General features: G+C 42.8%; 1 protein-coding gene across 1 annotated transcript in view; it reads right to left on the reverse strand.

Annotated features, from left to right (window-relative positions):
* The window catches only part of IL17RA (interleukin 17 receptor A), a 65,323-nt gene that overhangs the window by 18,102 nt on the left and 23,824 nt on the right, over positions 1–23,397 (reverse strand). The window contains exons 5-9 of the mRNA XM_063447656.1: positions 14,417–14,534; positions 14,194–14,241; positions 13,268–13,416; positions 6,792–6,866; positions 765–843 (exon numbers count right to left, since the gene is read on the reverse strand). Of these exons, the coding sequence (XP_063303726.1) occupies positions 765–843; positions 6,792–6,866; positions 13,268–13,416; positions 14,194–14,241; positions 14,417–14,534 (469 nt within the window). The remainder of the gene's footprint in view (positions 1–764; positions 844–6,791; positions 6,867–13,267; positions 13,417–14,193; positions 14,242–14,416; positions 14,535–23,397) is intronic.

The following is a 23,397-nucleotide window of genomic DNA, read 5'->3' on the forward strand; positions in this document are numbered from 1 at the left end:
TGTCTCGAATTTCTCTGGCAGTTGGTGGCCCCCATGGATCTTAAATCTGCCTTGGTTCAGGTAGGTATGGTCAAGTTTGTCTTTTTGCTCGGGAGCCCCTGCAACCGCTCCATTCAGTAGTCAGGCCCCGCCCCCCCGCAAATTTTCTTTCTTGTAACGAAATATAGATCTATGTATATATGCAGCCATCAAACTACATCAGATAAGTGCTGTGTTATGCTGGCTGTTGAAAGATGGAATAAGTCCTGTATTTAGTTGTTATTCTCTAGTACAGCGTTTCCCAATTGGTGTTCCACGGCAATTTGCTCATTGGGTGACTCAATCATTTAGGGCCACGCGATCGGTATGGCTGAACAGGGGCTCGGTCAGGCGCCACGGCTGTTTAAGAGTGGGAGTGGGACTAGGTCCCTGTAGTATTGGATGCTTGGAAGAACTGACAGCGTGTCACTTCCTTCCAGACAGAGAGCACGTCTTGTGGGACGGGGAGAGAAATCCTAGTGACTGGCATGTGTTTTTACAACCGGGATGTTGTAATAACTGTTACCTAAAAGCAAAAACTTCATGAACACAATTTGCTGTTTAATTAACGTATGATGACGGAGCACAGAGTCTGATCTGTGTGTACAGGTACTTTAAATCTCTATGATCCTAAATTAAAATTTCCCTGCCATTATCATGGTATCATGTAATTTAGGATTCCTTTGGTAGAATGGTAATTTTAGTTGAAGTACAGTACTGGTTGGATATTTGTCTGACTCACTTACTGGGGGATGGTAAGGTACATTCTGATTTGAAATTCAGTCTGAGGCAGTCGTTTTGACAGGTAGACATATGCGGCCAAATCTGGAATCACAATTAAACAAGTACAGTTAGTTACAAGAGAAGCCAGGTTAGCAATATATCACACAGGGCGTAAAAAATTTGTTTTAATTCTTTATGTGTTTTCAGATGATAAAATTGACAGTACAGGCATCAGGTGCACATTTTGTAATAATAAAAAGTAAGTACAAAAGTACGAAGTACATGGTCAGTCAGTTTTTTTTTTCAAAAATCAACTTATGAGGAGATACATTGAATCACTTTTCAGGTATGTATCAGTCAATGCAATCTGTTGTACTAGATTCTTACAGAGTGTTACCCCTCGTCTTCCATTTCCCTCGGGTGATGTGTGCCATCCAAACGGCTCAATTAGCTTATTATGTTTTATACAGGGAGAGCAGGTGATAAGTGTGCTTTAGGAATTACGCCCTGCAAGAGACTGTATAGCTCATACATGTGCGAGAGAAAGGTACATGATCTCCTATAGCCAATATGTTCTCCTTGAGACCTCAAAAGAGTAGAAACCTTGGGGTCATGGCAACCGGTGTATTGTACACCAGAGCCTGCTAGGGAGATTAATATAAGTGGGAAAAGAACGAAAAAAGATGAGTTGAACGAAAGAAGTTGAAAAAGAGATGAGGGAACAAAGCGGATAAAAGAAAGGACAGTAGGAAGAGTTCCAATAGTATACTGTAGGGTTGCCCATGGCCGTACCCTCTCCTCAGTGGGAAGGTAGGAGTGGGGGAAGGTAAATGAGTTAGGCGGTGGGTGTAGGAAGCGAACAATTACATTATGTTTGCAATGAGCAATTTTGGGGAGAGTATGAAGGTGTATTACTATATTAAGGGCAGTGTTTTACCAAGGGTCCCAAAACTTGTGTGGGCGTAAACATTTTAAGTTACACTTACCTTACTAGTGTGATAGAGGCTACAGGATGCCTCAGACACATCTGGAACTTATGTAGTCATCTGCTACACTAGCCAGGCCTTAAAAATTACTCACCACTGCAACACATATCCCCTAGCTCAGGGATAGGCAACCTTCGGCTCTCCAGATGTTGTGGACTACATCCCCCATAATGCTCTTACACACAGAATGCTGGCAAAGCATCATGGGAGGTGTAGTCCAAAACATCTGGAGAGCCGAAGGTTCCCCACCCCTGCCCTAGCTCATTCTAGTCACCCCTAGAGATAAATTTCCACTTGTCTCTGACTAGTGGAAATTATGAGCTCTGGTTAATATCAATGCAATAAGTGACGTATTTGCTTTCCAATGTATTTCCTCCTTTGTTCTTGACTTTCTGCTTGTGTATATTGTTAAATATTTTTTTAATTGTTAATTTTTTTATTTCTTGCACACACAGAAAAAACAACAAGCCATAAACAACAACAAAACACAATAACATAAAATTAAATAAAATAAAAATACATAAACAAAATAAATTCAATTTTACTTTTCTTTGCTATTACCTTGATTTAATTTATAATCCTTATATTCAACTTATACCAGTATGCAAAGTAAAAATAATTGACATTGACAATTAGTTCTTACTCACAAGCGGAATGCTCAGCATATTCGTCCTCTTTTAACAGTTTTAACACGATTTTACCTAAATTTTTCAGCTTTGCAGTCATACCCTATCAATTATTCATTAATATGCAATAATGTACATGCTTTAACCTCATATCTGTTTTAGGCTATTCCTCCTTTTGCTATAACCTCTATTTATACCTTACACCTATATGCTAACCAATCTTGCCATGTTTTTTCATGGCCACCTTCTCTTCCTTCTATTTTATTTACTATTCTCTCATATTGATACGTCTTGTCTACTCTTTCCTGCACTTCCAAAATATTTGGTGGGATTGTTTTTTTCCAATTTTGAGCAATGCTTATTTTTGCAGCGATTAATATATGAATAATAACTACCTTATTTTTTATTCGACTCCACTCTTGGTATATATGTAAAAGATAGAACTCAGGGAAATTTGGTATCACTGTATCCATTAAAATTTGAATTACTAATTTAACATCGTTCCAAAACTGTTAAATATTTAAATGGGAGTAAAAAAACTTTTTTTCCATTACAGAACATCTGTGTACTACTTCATGAGGGATGGATATTCCATTAGACAGAATAGCTACCTGCCTGGTGCCTTTCCTGTAGGGGTGCCTGTTTACAGCAATTATAATGTGCCTTTTTGAAGCGTAGGTGGACTGGTAATGGTAGATAAGTACCAGGAGCCTTGGGCAGTGTCCTATGTGGTCCAGTCAGCTTCCTATGCTTGATAGCAGAGATTCATGAACAGTAATACAGTGCCTGTGTGTGAGGCTGGACAGGAAGTGGGATCAATTCCCATCTGCCCACTATCAGCCTCACATGCAGGGAATGCTTTGCGGAGGAGCAGGGATAGCACTGAGTGATGCACACTATATAACTGCTCCTGCAGCTCTATTATGGTGCTGTGTGTGTGAGAGAGGTGATGGGTGTGTGGTGTGGTAATGTGTGTGAGGGGTGCTGTGTGTGTGGGGTGTGTGTGGAGGGTGCTGTGTGAGGAGTACTGTGTGTGAAGAGTGCTGTGTGTGTGTGAAGAGTGCTGTGTGTGTGTGAAGGGTTCTGTGTGTGTGAAGGGTGCTGTGTGTGCGCGTGAGTGGTGCTGTGCGTGTGTAGTGCTGCGTGTGTATGTCTGTAAAGGGTGCTGTGTGTGTGGGGTGCTGTGTGTGTGTGGGGGGTGTGTGTGTGGAGTGTTGTGTATGGGGTGCTGTGTGCGTGTGTGGGGTGCAGTGTGCGTGTGTGGGGTGCAGTGTGCGTGTGTGGGGTGCAGTGTGCGTGTGTGGGGTGCAGTGTGCGTGTGTGGGGTGCGCTGTGTGTGTGTGTGGGGGGTGCTGTGTGTGTGTGTGGGAGGTGCTGTGTGTGTGGGATGCTATGTGTGTGTGTGAGAGAGAGGTGCTGTGTGAGAGAGGTGCTTTGTGTGTGTCAGGGGTGCTATGTGTGTGTGTGAGGTGCTGCATGTGTGTGAGGGATGCTGTGTGTGTGTGAAGAGTGCTCTGTGTGTGAGGGGTGCTCTGTGTGTTTGTGTGTGGGGGGTGCTGTGTGTGAGAGATGCTGTGTGTGGGGGGTGCTGTGTGTTTGTGAAAGGTGTTGTGTGTGTGTGTATGTGAGAAATGCTGAAACTCTATTACAAGACATGGGGAAAAAAGCTGTTTTGTTAAGTATTTATGTTCAGGTGCGTGAGAGGTGCTGTGTGTGTGTGTGGTTTGTGTGTGTGTGTGTGTGTGTGTGAGGGGTGTTTGTGTGTGTGAGAGAGGTGTGTGTGAGGGGTGTTTGTGTGTGTGAGGTGTTTGTGTGTGTGAGAGAGAGGTGTGAGAGGTGTGTGTGTGAGAGAGAGAGGTGTGTGTGTTGTCTCTGTGAGAGGTGTTTGTGTGTGTGTGTGTGGGTGAGGTGTTTGTGTGTGTGAGAGAGGTGTTTGTGTGTGTGTGTGTGTGTGTGTGTGTGTGTGTGTGAGAGAGAGAGGTGTTTGTGTTTGTGTGAGAAATGCTAAAGCTCCATTACAAGACATGGGGAAAAAAAAGCTGTAAGTATTTATGTTCAGGTGCGTTGCTAGGAGGCATAAAGACCAGGGATTTCAGGCCAAATGCAAATAACTACTTGAGCCCACCTTGAACACACCCTATGTGTCAGGACCTGCTCTGTCCTGTTCAGAGGTCTGACCTTAGCTTCTGGTATCCAGTACTCTTTTTACAATTCTTGTTTAGTTTTTCTTGGTTTTTCTGGTTTTCTTGGTTAATTCCTTTATTCCGTTCCTGGAATTCCCAGTCTCTTGGATTCCTTTAAATGTTTGTTTTATGTTGCAACACCCTTTCCTTTTTCATGAATCCTTTTGTTTCAGTTGGTTCCTGCAGGCAGTTGCTCCAAGTCCCCAGCCCATTTCTTGCAGGTAAGTGCTGTGTGTGTTTTATTATTGTTAATTTAGTCATGCATATCTAGGCAGATAGGACCCACTGTACTTCGAGTACTTTGGCGCATTGGTGGGCTGCATTCATCTTGGCCATTTATGTATGTCTAAATCTCCAATGTTTTACATATATAGTACTTAGTTAAGTCTCCTCTTATTTTGCCTTACATAAGTCTCCTCTTGTTTTGTCCTGTCCCTGTTCTGTTAATGTTTTCCTCATGTATTGTGTACATGTTCTGGGTTTTGCTTTCCATCCTTCTCTGGTTCTGGGTTCCACTAGTTTTGTCTTGCTTTCTTGTTTGGTCTTAGTCTTACCTTGTTTCTAGTACTCGATACATCTCAGCATATCATCTGCTCCTCGCATCCGTTTAAGCTGCAACAGGGTCTTGGTAAGTGGCCACACAAACGCTGGTGCTCAACACCAAGGGGCGTGCGGTTACCCTGCACCAGGCCCTACTTATCCACTACCAGACTCCTCATCATCTACATCAGGCACAGGGGTCCCGGTCTTCGGACTGCCACCCGTTAGTAATGCTTAAAAGGGTCATGAATGTGTTCTGGAAAATGGAACTGTCCCTTCCCTTACCCCAGTGAACACTATTACAAATTATACTGGGATTGAATATTGCAGCGGAGGTAATTAAAAAATATATAATTATTTCTGTTGCACTTCCAGATGGACAAGCAACTTGTCCATCAGACATCTACAGAGAAATGATTTGAACACATTCACTCCCACATATTCCTCCTGTACACGCACATGTGTCATACATACTGCACTGCGGGGGTTAACTCATTTACATGCTGTGCCTGGTGTGCCCAGTATACCACAGTAAGTAAAAAAAAAAAAAAAAAAAAAAAAAAACTGCTGTTAAAAATATAAAATAAAAAGATAGCGTAACCAATAGCTAATTTTACTGCAATCTCATTGGTAAGTGTTCCCTCACTAAAGGGTTAACAGTGAATAAGAATTAAAAAAAAATAGAAAACCAGAAACTTTGGAAATATACAAGTAACAAAAATGCATATGTAGAGTAGACACATGCTGGTGGGCCTCTCTAAGAATTGTAGTGGTTATGGTTCATAGTTAATGAAGTGGTTATGGTTCATAGTTAATATTTGAAATCTGCAATTGGTAGTGTTGGTTCTCTCTCAATGTTATATAACAACTCCAGTGACAGCGTTTCCAATCATAGAACTCTAAGTTAGTGCTTCACAAGGTTCGTAAGAAGATAGAGTTAGTTTGAGTGAGCATGTGTGTAACATAACGTGTAATGAGAGCCCAGAGTGGCGTGATGTGAGAAAGTGAATAATATTGGGAGCTAGAGGAGATGAAGGCTGCCTGTAACTCACAGTAAAGACAAAAATAAATTGGGCACATCCAGAACATGCATTTTACAGGAATGGCGCTGCCGTAGTGACCAAGAGCTTTATTTTGGCAGAAACCTGAAAAAAAAACAGAAAATAGCCAAGGACTTAAGCCCTTTAACCCCTTAAGTACACATGCCATGTGTGACATGTCATGATTCCCTTTTATTCCAGTAGTTTGGTCCTTAAGCCCTTTAAAGTAGGCCATCATCAAATATGCTATGCCATAAACAGGGGCTCAGTGAATACACCAATTTGTATCCTACCTCTACTATGATGTGGAGCCACCCAATGCCTGAGATTGGTGAAGTCTGATAGAGTACGAGACTGGCGCAGTGTGATAGAGTACGAGACTGGCGCAGTGTGATAGAGTACGAGACTGGCGCAGTGTGATAGAGTACGAGACTGGCGCAGTGTGATAGAGTACGAGACTGGCGCAGTGTGATAGAGTAAAGGAATGGTTGCTTATCCATAATCTTGTAGTTCTAAAGACTCATGAGTGCTCACTCCAACTGTTAAATATTGTAGTAATGGTCACAGAAAATATTGCAATGACTGATATCACAAGAAAGTAAAAAAAAAAATAAAACATTGTCAGATATGTTTCTTCCCTCTTGTAGCCCCAATATATAATGCTAGGTCTTTTACCTGAAAATCATACCAGCAGGCAGGACTAATTTGAGCAGGATAAATGGTTTGGTTCTGCCGCAAACCTTTAGCTCCCTGTTAAGAAAATAAAGTATCACAGCGATTAGCACTTTTATATGTGGCATATTTCAATTAAGAGTATTTATGAATAAAAGTAGTTATGTGTTAGCTCCCTATAGTGCCTGCCCCAGTTTATCAAAAACTGCAATAATCACCAGGGAACTGCAAATTGACAAAATAGCAAAACTGGAGACACAAAGGACTAGAGAAATTTATTAGGTTGACTGTTTTTATGTAACATTTTTAGACAAAATACAGTTTAGTGAATAATCCTGTGAATCATGTACGATAGTTGAAACTAGTTGCAGGAATGGGGGCATCATGGGCAAAGTAAAATTGAAAAAAGGATAACAAATATTTCTTTGAAAAAAGGGGGTCCCCAGTCAAAAGACTGAGTAACGATTCTCAAATATAGGTTACATTACCCACATTTAACATGTATAACCCACTATAATTGGTAAGAGACAAAAAATTTAAATATAAACTTTATTAGTATTCAAAGGGCATATCTATATAATAGTGACAAAAACAAGACAAAGTGAAAAACACAAAATTGTGAAAGTATAATATTAGAAAAGGAGAAACCTAGGAGTTTGCCTATCTGGCTTGTATATATCAATCACAGCAAGCCTGAGAAAATTTACTTATTCTTAATCAACACAAGTAGAAAAATAGTATCAAGAAAGACAGCTGTTTAGTAATGAAATGTTATTCCAAGTGGAAGGCTAGAATATAGCTAATTAAATAGCAGCAGTCTCTGGGGATCGGAAGAATAAAGCATTTAGATTCAAAATGAGATATATATTGAAAATTAAAGATAATAGAAATATTTGAGATATTCAAAATATTAGAGATATTCAACAGGGTGAATAAAAGGTATGGGTAGATACATTGATCGAGCTAATATAAGGTAATGGAACTAAATTGGTATATTAGCAGAGTCTGATTATAAGGAACAGGAAGGTAGGTGTATAGAGTGCTAATTCGCCAACCCCACCTTAATAATTAGACCAAACTCCACTTAAAAGAGGGTGAATATGGGATTATTTTTTTTTAATTCTTTATTTTTGTTGTGCACAAAAGTAACAAAAAGCCTTGGTGCGCCACAACAGCGACATCAAGAAAAATTGGTAGACATTTGCAGTACAAGTCGTGGCATTCGTTTTTCAAGGCACATTTTTAGATTAATGAGATCAATATTTCGACAGCTTAGGTTCTCGTTTAGTTTAAATGATTTAACAAGATGCACACGTCAGGTAGGAGTATTCAGAGGAGTGACAAAGAAGGAACCCTGAAAAGAACATTCCTAATATAAACAAGGCTGTGCAGTGCATTGTATGCTAAATGTGTGTCCATAGTGTGACATTGCACGTTTTATATTGTGAAAGAGCGCAAAATACAACAGATTATGAAACCACTGGCAACGATTATGAACAAAAAGATAATATTATAATCAATGGGTAGGAACTGCTGTGATATTGTAAGCTAGTTGCTTAGGTAAGCTTAGTGTCTGCATGTATGTCTACAGCTTGCGCTAGCGTGTGAGGAGTGTTTAAAGTCAACGGCATAGTAAACCATAACATTGGCAAAAAGTCGCCCCCAGCCATAGATAAAGTTCAGTGATACTTGGGCTACAAACCCGAATAGATATCAGGGTGTTCTGGCTTTATCTGGTAGCATCTGAGGGGATGCGCCCACATGGATCAGTTCGAGGTCTGTGAGCTGTGGGGCAGGATGAAAGGCACTTCAGCCTATGCCCAGTGTGGGAATGTCTCGATTGCTGGCACCGCTGGCCCCGTCTATGGGGTCCTTGGGCTTGATTCCCGCTCTAGTGGTATTCAGCGAGGCTTTTTCCTGTGCGGCCTCTTGCGGTTGTGCAGCGCGATCCTGGAGAGGTTGCTTCGTGCCGTTCTGGTCAGAGGTTCTTGGGTCTGATGAGTTGCTAGCAGGTAGGTTTAGCTTGGTGCACATGCTCCTTTGTAGGTGGGAGCGGGTGCATGCGTTCAACTGGCATGGCGCCGTTTCCCGCCTTGTCGATCGTTGGCGTCTGCATCGCCGGACGGACGTCCTTGGTACCCGAGGTGGGTGCTCATAATGGCGGCGTCGGGTAACGGGTCTGATCCAGGAGGCTACCGCTTTCACTGCCTGGTGGTAGGCCATTCCTCGCTCGCATAGCGTCACCCAGAAGCTCTTACAAAGCCAGTCCAGGTGAGTGGGTGCTTGTAGTTTTCGATTTTGGCCCTTGCTTGGGGGCCATTTTGGTTATGCCTTGACGGTCTTGTGCTCCTGCGGGCAGGCTCACCAACAGTCCTGGTCCGTGTAGCCAGTGGGAACCGGGATTACCCCCACCGGTCCAAAGGGGGGGGGGGGTAGGAGATCAATGAGGTCGCGTAAGGGGTCTCGTGTCGGGGAGAGCGGCCGCCTCTCCCCGGCTCCAACTCCTGTAGGCCGCACTTGGCGTTTCGTGCCCCTAGCCCCGACGGGCTCCAGAAATGTGTCCCTCGATTCACCTGGGCACCCCCGGCATGGTTGGTGTACCCCGGTGTGTTTTTGGGCTGTTTATTCGCCGATTTCACAGTTTTTTCGCCCCGTAGGACCGGAGCTCGGCTCACCCACGTCCGTTCAGCTAGGTGATCAGGCTCCGCCCCCCTGAATATGGGATTTAAAGGGGTAAACAGGAGGGTAGGAGTAAATAACAATAATTACCTACCTCCTTCCTCACTACAAACCACAACCCTCATTATAGTTACAAAGAGAAAGGTAAAACAAAAAAACAGCAGTCATCCTGACGGGCTGGATCAAAATAAATATATATGAGAGTTGGGCCAGTTGGACGTACTGCCAAATTCTCTGAAACGCCTTTGGAGACGGCTTATGGTAGAAAAATGAACATTCAATTTACGGGCAACAGCTCTGGTGGACATTCCTGCAGTAAGCATGCCATTTGCACGGTCCCTCAAAACTTGCAATGGTGATGTGGAATTGTGCTGTGTGATAAAACTGCACATTTTAGAGTTGCCTTTATATTGTGGCCAGCCTAAGGCACACCTGTGCAATAATCATGCTGTCTAATCAGCATCTTGATATGCCACACCTGTGAGGTGGGTGGATTATCTCGGCAAAGGAGAAGTGCTCACTAACAAAGATTTAGACAGATTTTGTGAACTAAAAAGTCTTTGAGTTCAGTTCATGAAAAATGGGGGCAAAAACAAATGTGTTGCATTTATAATAGTGTTCAGTGTATGTATACAAAGCTGTACTCTACATGAAGAAAAAATGAACACCTACCCCCCCACTACCCCACTCCAGAAACAATACTTGAGCGCTCTACATTTGTTTGTTGTTGATTATCTCCTTATATCAAAAGAGATATCCAGCAGGAAATATTGCTACACATTTACAGTAATGTCTAATTTATTTTAAGGAGTCTTGTTTTCTTCACAAGCTAAAGGCATCTGCCCACGCAGTTTTACAGGTCCTTCTCCGAAATGAAGTAAGTGTATCGTAACGCTGAAGAACAAAGGTTACTCTGACTCTTTACAGTAGTGACGGATATACATCTTTATAGAGATACTATAAATGCCTAATTGGTTTTAGAACATAAAATAAAGTTTACTTATTACAAAGTGTTATTCTTGTAACTAAAGAAAGTCATAGAATGATAAAGGGGAATTCTCCCTGTATGCCCTATCAGTGTCATTTTATAGCCTATTTCTGTATGGAAATGGTGTGGAATCTTAAAGGACCACTATAGTTTATAGAAAAAAGGGTTAAACCTAGCTGGACCTGGCACCCAGACCACTTCATTAAGCTGAAGTGTTCTGGGTGCCTATAGTGGTCCTTTAAATGTTTCAATTGTTTGTCTTTAAACCATTATCAAGAACATGCTAAGGGTCCCAATACAAGGAATTAGGAGAGAATACAGCTTTTCTGTTATTTACAAATGCCCAGTCAGTATACCATATATTTAATCGATATCCATCGCTGCACTGTAGAAGCCGCAGGACATTCTCATGTAAAAGTGTGAGGACGTCCAGAATGGTTTCACAGAGTCAAACTCTGAAGAGCAGGAAGTGGCTCTAGTGGCTGTCTAGTACACAGCAACTATAGGCAGTCTTAAAGGGACACTATGGTCACCTGAACAACTACAGCTTAATGTATTTGTTCAGGTGAGATCTATAGCTCCCTGCAGGCAATCTAATGTAAACACTGTATTTTCAGAGAAAATACAGTGTTTACATTGATTGATAGGAATACCTCCAGTGGCCGTCACTCAGACGGCCACCAGAGGGACTTCCTATCATGTAGGGCCCTAAAAAGGCCCTGTACATGTCAGAGGTATTAAAATACGTCTGACGTGTGCAGGAGAGAGATGGCACTGTGTGCGCGCCTTCTCTCTCCAGCCTGTCAGAGAGGAGAGGGGGCGGGCAAAGACCGCGAGCTGAGCTGTTAGTCAGCTCAGCTCACGGCCGCGCACACCGCGCACATGCGCGGTAGTGCGCTCAGGACTTCATAGGGCGGCATTAATGCCGCCCTATGAAGTATGTGCGCATGTGCGGCAAAGCCGCGCATGCGCACAAGGGAGCAATGACGCTTCCAAATGGAAGCGTCTGATTGCTCCCTGCTCGCGGCCGCCTATTTCGGCATTTTGACGAAATAGGGGGCGCGGCTTCACGAGGCTCCCGGCGCTGGAACCAGGTAAGTAAAACAGCTTGGCTGGAGAGTCCCTTTAAAGGAACACTATAGGATCAGGACACAAACATGTATTCCTGACCCTATAGTGTTAAAAACACTATCTAGGCCCCCTAAATATAGTAAATCCATACCTTTATTCCACTCTGCTGGTGCTGGCTCTGCCCCTGAAGTGGTAATCTCAGCCAATCACAATGCTTTCCCATAGGAAACACTATTTAAAAACTGGGTTTCATGAAAAGCATTCCACTTTTATTTTGTTTGTGTAATTCTGGTGTCGGTTAATGTTGGAGCAACACAGTATTAATTTAAACAGGGGGCTTTAAAGGGGACTTTTTAAATGAGTTTCCCCCCTAATTTTACTTGAAGCATTTCTTGCATTCTTAATCATTTTGAAACAATCTTTATCCATTTCTGGAATGCTTATATAACACGAACAGTGAAATGACAGAGCTCATTCACTTCTCTCTTCCCTGACTGCAAGAAATAGTACAAACCAATGAGCAATCCTTTACAGTTTGGAAGTAGGGGAGAGGTGATATTTGCAGGAGATTTGCAGATATTAAATGAGTAGAAGGGATTCCTGGCAGAAATAAATGGTTCTTCAACCAGAGGGGTTCCCACCCCAGTCCTCAAGTCCTACCAGTCCAGGATTTGGAGATTACCCTGTTGTGTCTAAAGTGTTTGTTCATTTTTTTTTATAAAAACACCTTAGACGCCACTGGGTAATCCCTAAATCCTGGACTGTTAGGGGGTATTTGAGGGATGGGTTGGGAACCACTGCTCTACCAGATGGCTACAGTCATATTTCTGGAGTATAAATGAAGGTGAATGAGGCTGTATGGACTACATTTTATTTTGCAAAGTAAATGAAAGTAAGAACGTGCATACACAATTCTGGGAGTGAAAGGGTTAATATTTTCTTGCAATAATTCAGTAATGAAATTGTTCATATGATGACATAAACTACTATTAGAAGATTTTAGTGCACATATCACTGAACATGTATTCCTGAGCAAGCAGTGCAGAGATATAAAGTGCAGATGCGAGGCAAGACGCAGGAAGCCTTTCTAACCCGAGGTATGGGGAGTACCTACCTAAACTGTGGTTTTAGAACTATAGTGTCTGGAATACACATTTGTGTTTCTGACACTATAGTGCCCCTTTAACTCTCCTGCATATCTGGTGCCATTAAATTATGTGGGAGCGTTAACCAGGGTGAGTATTACAAATAAAACAGGCACCATGAAAACTTGTCAGTCCCTCGTATAATCTTATTTTGGTTAGTTATTTGCATTAATCTTAAAATTGACATTCCAGACTTCTTATGCACTTCAGCATGCTAAACTCAAAAGGCAGCAATTGGTCAGAGCACACGCCTTGCAGAGACTTCTCATTGAGCTGCATTGGGAAGTCTGAGTGGACAGCCACAAAAAGTCTGGGTGTGGTTATATGGGGAGGGGTTGCAAAGGCAAAAGACAAGAGAACTGTAGTTTATTCAAGCTGTTTTTAGATATACCCCCAATTGGAAAAAAAAACATCAATAAATGTATGCATGATTTCATTGGGATTATGTATACTAAACACTGATTTTTTATTTGGGGAATGGAGTGTCCCTTTAATGATAATGGACATCTTTCTCATCTAGGGTTTTTCTCAAACTGTCAAAACATTGAATAATATTTGGTTTCCAATGAAAATAGTTACTATGAATGAATACTTACTTGTGGAATTATCAAGTTTTTGTTATATCTAGGGACGTGGTTATTAATTACTAATAGAGAATAGAATTCAGCCTCCTCCAACGGATCAAAGTTCATTACTAAATCATTTCCAATTATCTCAACACTTATATTAGGTTTCCAGCAATAGCCTAGAATAAAGAACAAATAAATAAAGCACAAACTTGCATTGGAATTTGGTATGTTACCTAACCCCCTTCTCCCTCCCCCACCAAAAAATACAAAACAATAATACAAAATGGACAGACGTTCGGGAAAAGAGATCAGGTTCATGCGGTGAAGCACTTTTGTGACATTAAGCGTTCTTAGAACATAAGTTTACGTAAATATATGTTTAAAATGTGACCACAGTTTAATGTTTAAACGGTTTTATTGAGGCTTTTGACAAGGAGTATATATATTGCCCCTGTGTTCACAATGAGATTCCAAAGTACATGCTAAGCACTAAAACCACTACTATGGTATGTGTCTATGGTGCAATGAGTCTGATACAAGTAAATGTCAAAATGTTTTCAAACAGTTTGCTTAACACCAGTACTATGGCAGTTACCTGAAGACCAGCCACCTATGTGATAATATGGAATTGTCACATCTGTAATATTTGTGCAATTCTGTCAAAGTCTGAAAGGCAATAGTAGGCTGTGGACTTTGGATGGATAATGCAGAAGGGAATGTGCCATTATTTTTTTGTCAAACTACTTGAAAACTGTTTGATATATATAAAAAAAAAATTCAAAAGTTGGTATTGCCCAAAGAATCCTAGCACCACAACCACCTCAATAAGCTCCAGTGATCATGGTGCTTGAAGTCTCATTTTGATGTACAGTACGATTTGTTTTATTTCAATGACAAGGTCACTTAAAGGTAGAGTCCAAAGCTATAAGAAAAATATTTCAAAGAATTCTTACCTGACTTGCAACAAATGTCTGTGAGCCCCAATCCTTCTCCAATGCATTCTAAAGATAGAGGGTACATTATTTATATAACGCAAATAAGAAAACATAAGTAAGGACCATTCATAAAGCCATGATTTCACAATCCGCAAAAAATATTCTTCATATTAAGGAGCATGGACATGGAAGAAATATATTTATGGTATTAGGGATACTGCACATTAGGTCAGTAACTTACCTGTAATATAAATACTTTGTTCTTTGCTGTTGGCATTATTCTGTCGAGGTAGATTCTGGACAGTCACATCGTATGTCTGGCTACGCTCCACTTCAAAGTTATTGAAGACAAATTGCCACTGTAATGGAAGAGAAGAGGAATGCCTTATTGTTTAAACTGAAATTGTCCAGCGGCCTGTTATAAACCTACAGTATACATTGGAGGTATAACTATTAAATTGTAATATTTTACATTTTATTTAGGCAGTGCAGTTTCGATTTCAGGCCACTTGGAGTTCCCAAATTATTAACCTGTTCCTCTAGTGCAGGGGTTCTCAACCCAGTCCTCAATGACCACTTACCAGTCCAGGATTTAGGGATTACCTGGGTATGTCTAAGGTGTTTTTTTTTTTTTTTACACTTTAGACACACCCAGGTTATCCCTAAATCCTGGACTGGTAGAGGGTCCTTGAGGACTAGGTTGAGAACCCCTGCTCTAGTGTCTATTGACACCAACTCCAAATGCCATACTGATACGGAGTACATTGTTGCAACATAGGCCTCAATCTCATAAAACAGAGAAGCTACACAACTGTACTTATTTCTACCAATGCATGCATAGTTGATGCCGAAGTTTGTCCATGTTGGACGACTACTTGTGCACAGCCCCACAACATAAATACCCACATTGAGCTTGTTGTGGGCGAGGCTTAAATCTTAATCTTTTAATTACTATACAATAATTGAGTAATAAGTTAAAACATTATGTTTTTTAATGTTTCTTTATATTGTGGTTGAATATGTGGATAGAAAATACACCAAACAGAATATTAAATGTCAATTTACTACAATAAATTAGAACAAGTAACAGGCTTTAACAAATGCAAGCAGTAACAATATATTACAGTAGATTACAATACAGAAAATAAACAAACTAAAACATATAACTTATAAATGTCCCCAGCGCTTGGCTTGGGCTAAGGAGAGAGAGATGATGGTCTACACGCTGCAAACAGTCAAGAGAGAAAATATCTATCACCTATGCGTTTTATTCCAAGTGGAATGTTTTATGGAAGTAAGCTGACCTCTGATGTCACTGCCAGAAGCACATGGCATAACGAAACCATGGAAAATGAATTTGTTTTTATTTTATTTGTTTTTAATTATTGTTGTTATTCTACATTTTTTCTTTTCATGGTCATCTTCTATACGTATAAGTGTGGTTTCATATCATCTTTTATGTTTTAACTATAAATATATGTATATATTGATGTATATATTGTTATTTTTTCTATATTTATTGATTTATTTATAAATTAATTTACCAGGATGGATATATTGATATGTCGCTCATTTTCAAGTATATCTTGGGTCCGCAAAACATTGCATTGTTACAATAGGATACAATATTACAAAAATACAATATACAAAAAAATATATATATATACACATTTAATACATAACAGGTAATAAATATAATCAACCATGACAGGTGCATTTTGAGCTGAGGTATATTGCCACATATCTCTTAAAATATTTTAGATTTAATGAAGATTTAACTGTGTCCCTGAGGTTATTCCATAATTGCTCTGTAGGAAAAGGAGGATCGAGACACTTTTTTTGTATTGCGGTATGCTAAATATCGTGCTAGTACTGGATCGGAGGTTATAGGAGGTGGGAACAGCTGGGGAGAGCATTCTACTCAGGTAGGGTGGGAGCTTCCCAGAAATGCTCTTATGCACAAGGCTGGAGCCTGAAGAGTGCATTGGGATTCCAGAGACAGCCAGTTTAGCTCTTTTAAAATGTCACAGTGGTGGGTAAAGTAATTACATTCTTAGACAGAACGAATTATATAAAGTATTAAGTTTTATTAAGGTGGGTTTGCGGTGCAAATGCATACACTACATCCCCATAATCAGCATTTGTTTCACTGTTTCCTTACAGTAGGGCTTAGGCAGGATGTGTTTCTGTACAGGGCACCTAGTTTTGGGTAAAGTTTGAAGAGATTTTTTCAATGTGAAGGCCAAAGGATAGATTTGGGTCTAGCAACATACCTAGATATTTAAAAGAGCAGACTGCTGTCAGTGTGCTAATTGAATTTGTTTTGATACACAGTTGTTGATTTTGTAGTTTATGTAATTTAGGTAAGGTTTCAAAGATCAATTTCACTGTTTTGTCAGTGTTTAGGAAAAGTTTGTTATCCGCTGTCTACTTTTCTACCTCTGTGAATTGTTTTTAAGCACAGCCTCAAGCTGCGGTAGCTGGGGTTTACTAGCGTAGATTACAGTGTCGTTTGTGTGTATATATGTGTGTAATATATATATAAAAAAAAAATATATATATATATCACCTATGCGTTTTACCATTATGGAGATATATATATATATACACACCGTATTTATCAGCGTATAACACGCACCTTTTCTCCCTGAAAATAGGGGGCAAATGATGTGTGCGTGTTATACGCCGATATACCGTATTTTTCGCTCCATAAGACACACTTTTTTCCCCCTCAAAAGTGAGGGGAAATGTCTGTGTGTCTTATGGAGCGAATGTGAAGGTTTACTTACCTGTCTTTACTTTGTATCACACAGCCTGGTTACAATGCTGCTGCCCATCCCATGTGTTCCCTATTAAGGGTTAATAAGTATAGGGGTGTATATAAAAAAATACCCCTTTCTGTCTCATTGGAGATATCTTTGCCAGAAGCTCAAGGAAGCAGGCTGAAGGGTCAGTGTTAGGACCCGCTTAGGGGGGTCTGCCTTGACATGGCAGGCGGGCATTCCCTCCAATGGCCATTGGAGCAACTAAATGACCTCCATTTGTCTAAATATACATAGGGATTAAGGAGAAAGCGCAGGTAACATTTTCTTTTCTTTGATAAAACAAAGTTACCGTATATACTCGAGTATAAGCCGAGTTTTTCAGCCCATTTTTTGGGCTGAAAAACCCCAACTCGGCTTATACTCGAGTCAGAGTCTGTATTATGGCAATTTGCATTACCATAATACAGACTGGGGGGAGAGGGGGGCTGGCAGAGCTGTACTTACCTTTCCTGCAGCTCCTGTCAGCTCTCTCCTCCTCCGCCGGTCCGTTCAGCACCTCGGTCAGCTCCCAGTGTAAATCTCGCGAGAGCCGCGGCTCTCGCGAGATTTACACTGGGAGCTGACAGAAGAGCAGAACGGACGGCGCAGAGGAGGAGAGAGCTGACAGGAGCTGCAGGAAAGGTAAGTACAGCTCTGCCAGCCCCCCTCTCCCCCCCACTGAACTGCCACTGGACCACCAGGGAAGGAGAGCCCCCCTCCCTGCCATATATGAAGCAGGGAGGGGGGACGAAAAAAAAATAAAAAATAAATAAGAAATAAAATAATTAAAAAAAAATTAATAATAAAAAAAAAAGGGGTATAAGGACCACTATGGGAGGGGGGGGGGGGGGGTATAAGGACCACTATGGGAGGGAGGGGGTGGGTTAAGGACCACTATGGGAGGGAGGGGGGTATAAGGACCGCTATGGGAGGGAGGGGGGGTATAAGGACCACTATGGGAGGGAGGGGGGGGGGGGGTAAGGACCACTATGGGAGGGAGGGGGGGGATAAGGACCACTATGGGAGGGAGGGGGGGGGATAAGGACCACTATGGGAGGGAGGGGGGGGATAAGGACCACTATGGGAGGGAGGGGGGGTATAAGGACCACTATGGGAGGGAGGGGGGTATAAGGACCACTATGGGAGGGAGGGGGGGTATAAGGACCACTATGGGAGGGAGGGGGGTATAAGGACCACTATGGGAGGGAGGGGGGGATAAGGACCACTATGGGAGGGAGGGAGGGGGGATAAGGACCACTATTGGAGGGAGGGGGGTATAAGGACCACTATGGGAGGGAGGGGGGGTATAAGGACCACTATGGGAGGGAGGGGGGGGTATAAGGACCACTATGGGAGGGGGTGGGATAAGGACCACTATGGGAGGGAGGGGGGGTATAAGGACCATTATGGGAGGGAGGGGGGGGGGGTATATGGACCACTATGGGAGGGATGGGGGGGGATAAGGAACACTATGGGAGGGAGAAGGGGGATAAGGACCACTATGAGAGGGAGGGGGTGGGATAAGGACCACTATGGGAGGGGAGGGGGAAGTAAGGACCACTAGGGGAGGGGAGGGTAAGGACCACTAGGGGAGGGGTGAGTCAGGACCACTGGGGGGGGGAGTGAAGGAACACGGGGGTGGGGAGGTAAGGACCACTGAGGGAGGAGGAGGGGAAGTCAGGACATATGGGGGGGAGGGGGCGGCAAATTTTTTTTTGCCTACGGCGGCAAATATCCTTGCACCGGCCCTGCACACACTGCATTCACACACTGCATTCATGCACACACACACTGCATTCATGCACACACACACTGCATTCATGCACACACACACTGCACTCATACACACACGCTGCACTCACACACACACACATACGCACACACTGCATTCATTATACACACACTGTAAATAAATATTCAATTAATATATTTTTTTTAGGATCTAATTTTATTTAGAAATTTACCAGTAGCTGCTGCATTTCCCACCCTAGTCTTATACTCGAGTCAATAAGTTTTCCCAGTTTTTTGGGATAAAATTAGGGGCCTCGGCTTATATTCGGGTCGGCTTATACTCGAGTATATACGGTATATCTTACCTGGAATCCAGCATCGGGCATAGCTACCGGTGACGTGTTTCCTAGCTTCTTTGTGATGTCAGGACAGCCACGTCATCTCTGGGTTAGCAAGGGGAGGGAGGGAGGGTTTAAAACAAAACAAAAAAACTATATTTTGGCAATGGCGGGAGGCAGCACACCCAGATCAGGAAGGGAGAGATAGCTTCTCCTTGCAGGTGCACTGCCTATAAGGGAGAAGTTCTTTACTTCAGACGTCAGCCTGCTGTGCGCACTGACGAGAGATATAAAATATGCACAAAGTTGACATTAGGCAACCTACAACTGCCTAAAACAAGTGTACAGGGATTGTTACTAACCCCCAACACAAAAGTGCAGATTGCCCAGTATAGGCAGTGTATCAAGGTGAAACAATTTTGGTTATTACCTCAGCTTTCAAGGAGTAAATGGTGGGATACCGCCTAGCGTGCCATCGAAAGAGCCAGAGCGGAGCCTTGCAGGTATACACACCCCTCTGCCCAAGTGGACCCACCATGGTGATCTGTACCCTAGGCACAAGGGCTCACTTTCTCAGATTGTCATACCCTTATGACCCAACCGAAGACACTGACAATTCTCTCACTTAATGCCAAAGATTTGAATAACACCCAAAAGCGGAGGCTCCTACTTAGGGAAGTGAAAAGGCAAAAGGCGGATATAGCCTTCATACAAGAAACACATCCCTAACTCCTCCCATCTGAAACTAACTGATCATAGCTTTGACAGGGCCTACCTCTCTGGCTCCTTATAAAAACAAAATGGTATTGCGATTCTATTGCGAAAAACTTGCCCCCTAGTGTTGTCCAATTGTATTTAAGGACAGGACGGAAGGTATATTCTCCTTGCCGGCACCATTGCCTGCCGCACGTACCACCTCCTTAACATTTATGCACCAAACCGATACAACCCTGAGTTTTTCAAGTCACTCCTCCCCTTGATACAGTCTAGGACACACAACTCAACTTCCTCCTCATGGGAGGGGACTTTAATGCAGCACCATGTCCTGGGATCGACAGAAGGACCAGACCAGGGCTCCAACATTCACACGGACCTGGGGGGGGTCAGGATAAGATTTTACATAGTTTTTTGTGAGATTCGGGTCTGCTGGATGCATGGAGACTCCAGCACCCCAGAACTACACATTTTATTCTGCACCCCATGACAGCTATTCCCGTATAGACAACGGGTCACCTGGCACCCCGACTGGGTACCTCCGTTTATGGATGCTCCTAGTGCTTCCCGAGGGCTCCAAGCATGCCACTTGACACCATAAGCATTGCAGACCCCACGACCACCGCAGCTTGGTTGGGGTCTTGCCGTCTCCTACCCACCCCGGACCTACTACAAGGCTCCAGGCTCCTGTGGGTGAACCTCTCTTCCTTCGGAGAGCGAAGCAGGAACAAGCTCTTAAAAGAGCTTAGTGATTATAACCAGGGGAGTATAAAGCGTATAGCAATCCCCAGTGTAGATACAGCATTTTCCCCCACACATGAGCCGAGGCTCTATGTTGAGGGTAAAACATGAACTCAGCAGTCTGAGGTTTTATTGTCTCTTATATACAGGTTTTTCCCACAGGTTTACCACCCACGTGGACCTTGTGGAACACAGGATACAAAGTTACAAAACCAATCAGGACAGACTTGTACAGTTAAACACTGCCAGCTAATGTACACAAACCCTCCCCTCTGCCTGTGATACAATTAACAAACACAATGGGCTAACTTAATTACTCACAGGCAGAAAACACGCATTTTTCCCCAAACACAGAAAACACCCCAAAACACCACAAATACATCCCTGGATAGCCCTGATCTGGGTGAACAACATATCCAAAAATCACCCAGATCAGAGCAGGGGTTCACGAATTCCATGGAAGTCCCATTTGACCGACCGCAAACATGGTTTTCCTGCCCAAAACAGTTCCACCGATTTAGGCTGTGCAGCCGGTCTATCTTCTCCTCTATCCTGGAGATAATTGGCTTTTTTTTATTGTGTGCGGTAACTTAATTATCTCCAGGTACAGGGAATATCTCTAAGTCAAAACTGTTACACTCTCATATGATACCTCTTCCCATTCTCTCTCCTCCCCCCCCCCTCTTTTTTCTTTCTCTCTCATTTCTCGCTCTCTCGCGTTTCTCTTCTTCTAAAAATAGAAAATTTCATGCCTAAGCTCCAGCACCTCCGACTAAGGCACAGGTACAGAACAATGACATAGAGACATAGAGCAACTCTACGCAACAGGAGCTGATGCACAGGGATGGTAGCTATATAATAAAAATGGCACTACCAAAGTGATATTAAGCAGCCGAACTGGCACTGTTATCTCTTTCTGTTCATGTCCCATAATATATATTTGGAAGATACCCTTGTATGAACAATTTAATATGCTTCAATGTATACACGATGTATACATGTATGATGCTTCTCTATCTGTACCACATATGTGCATGATTTGAGAAATAAAGAATAAAAAAAAACTGTTACATAAACCACATAAAAATACATAACTCTTATAATACAATGTTTAACCTATATGTCCAACATATCCCCAGATAGCTTGGATCTGAGCGCTTAATATGTCCGAAAAGCGCTCAGATCTCACGAATACAGTTGGAACGCCATGTGGTTAAACAATAGCAAGGGCTGATGAGAGATTGAGGAAGGACAAAGCAGCCAGTTTCAACTGGTCTGGCAGTGTCCCTGGGACAATGCCCTCCTGGAGAACAATAGGACAGGAAAAAGGGGGAGGGGAAGAGGCACATTTTCCATGGAAGTCACCTTTTTAACAAGCCTTTTTACAGGGAGAAACAAAGTTTTAACGCATGGGCCATAATCCTGGGACAAAAGGCTGGCAGACAGGCCCCTCCAAAACCCAGTGGCGAGGTTATTTTCGCCACAACATGTTTTTAGTGAACTCTCTCCTGAAGCGATCTGTTCAGTCCTCGGACATTGGATCGATCACTTGGTCTGATCATGCGAACATAGCAATCTCTTTGATAGCTGTGGACGTCGCCTCCCATTGGACGTGGAGATTGAACACCGCCCTCTTAAGAAATAGCCAGACAGTAGATGAATCATCCAAGACTTACGAAATTTTTCTCAGAAAATATATCTCCCGAAGTGGCGATGGTGCGGTCGGTCCATAAGGCCGTCATGCGTAGACACAAATTGCAACATACAAGAAACGCCTAAAAGCAAAGACTTAGGGAAAAGACGGCCACCTCCCCTGCCATTCTAGCTCAGCTTAACAGTACCAGACACTCGATCAAAGATACCCTTCTAGAGGATGTAGCCCAACAACTACTCTGGTCCAAGCGCCCCTTCTATGAAAAGAGCGACAGGATGGACTCCCTCTAGTGAGGGAGCTGAAACCCAGACCGCGCCGAGAATCAATAGCAGAAATAAAGACCGCACAGGGACACATAGCTCAGACCCCTAGAGAGATTCACTTAGCCTTCCTGAAACACTAGGCTAATCTCTATAACCACTCCCCCACTAAAACTCACATTGACTCAGACTATAGAACAGACCTGATGGCCTTCTTGACAACCCTGAAGCTCCCAGCGCTCACAGAGAGCGCAATAATCATCTTGGAGTCTGATTTTACCCCTGACGAGATCCAGACAGCGATAGCTGCCTTGAAGGGCTCCAAGGTCCCTGGGCCTGATGGTTTCGGGGGAGGTTACTACAAAACCTTCAGTGATATAATAGTCCCACACACGACTACACTTTTTAATATGGTGAAGGGAGGTACTCCATTCACTGACAACACTAAGCTAGGCAATATCACTGATACCCAAAGAGGGTAAACCATCTGAGGAGATCAGGAGCTATCGACCAATATCACTTATAAATATGGATGCAAAGCTGTTCGCAGCCATGCTTGTGGGGAGACTGAACCCACCGGTGCGGGGCTTTGTCCACCCGGACCAGGTTGGTTTCATAAAAGAAAAAACGCTTTTTAAAAATACGAGGGCGGAGGATCTACTGTGGGTGGCGGCGGGGTTGGGAACGCCTTCTCTGGCCCTTTCACTGGAAGCAGAGAAGGCGTTCAACCGAGGCCATACCTGTTTGTGGTCATACCTGTTTGGACTATTGGAAATCTGGAGCCATTAGGGCGCTGTACATGACTTCTAAGGCACAGTTTCTAGTACCTGGAGCAATCCCAACCCCATTCGCCTGTCAAACGGGACCAGGCAGGGCAGCCACCTTTCTCACTTGCTTTTTGCACTAGAGCCACTACTCCACCTTATCATTGACACCCAGAGATCAAGGGCATTCCTATAGCAAAACAGACACCGCGTCTC

Source organism: Pelobates fuscus, chromosome 3 (genome assembly GCF_036172605.1).
Source record: "Pelobates fuscus isolate aPelFus1 chromosome 3, aPelFus1.pri, whole genome shotgun sequence".
NCBI classification, from domain to species: domain Eukaryota; kingdom Metazoa; phylum Chordata; class Amphibia; order Anura; family Pelobatidae; genus Pelobates; species Pelobates fuscus.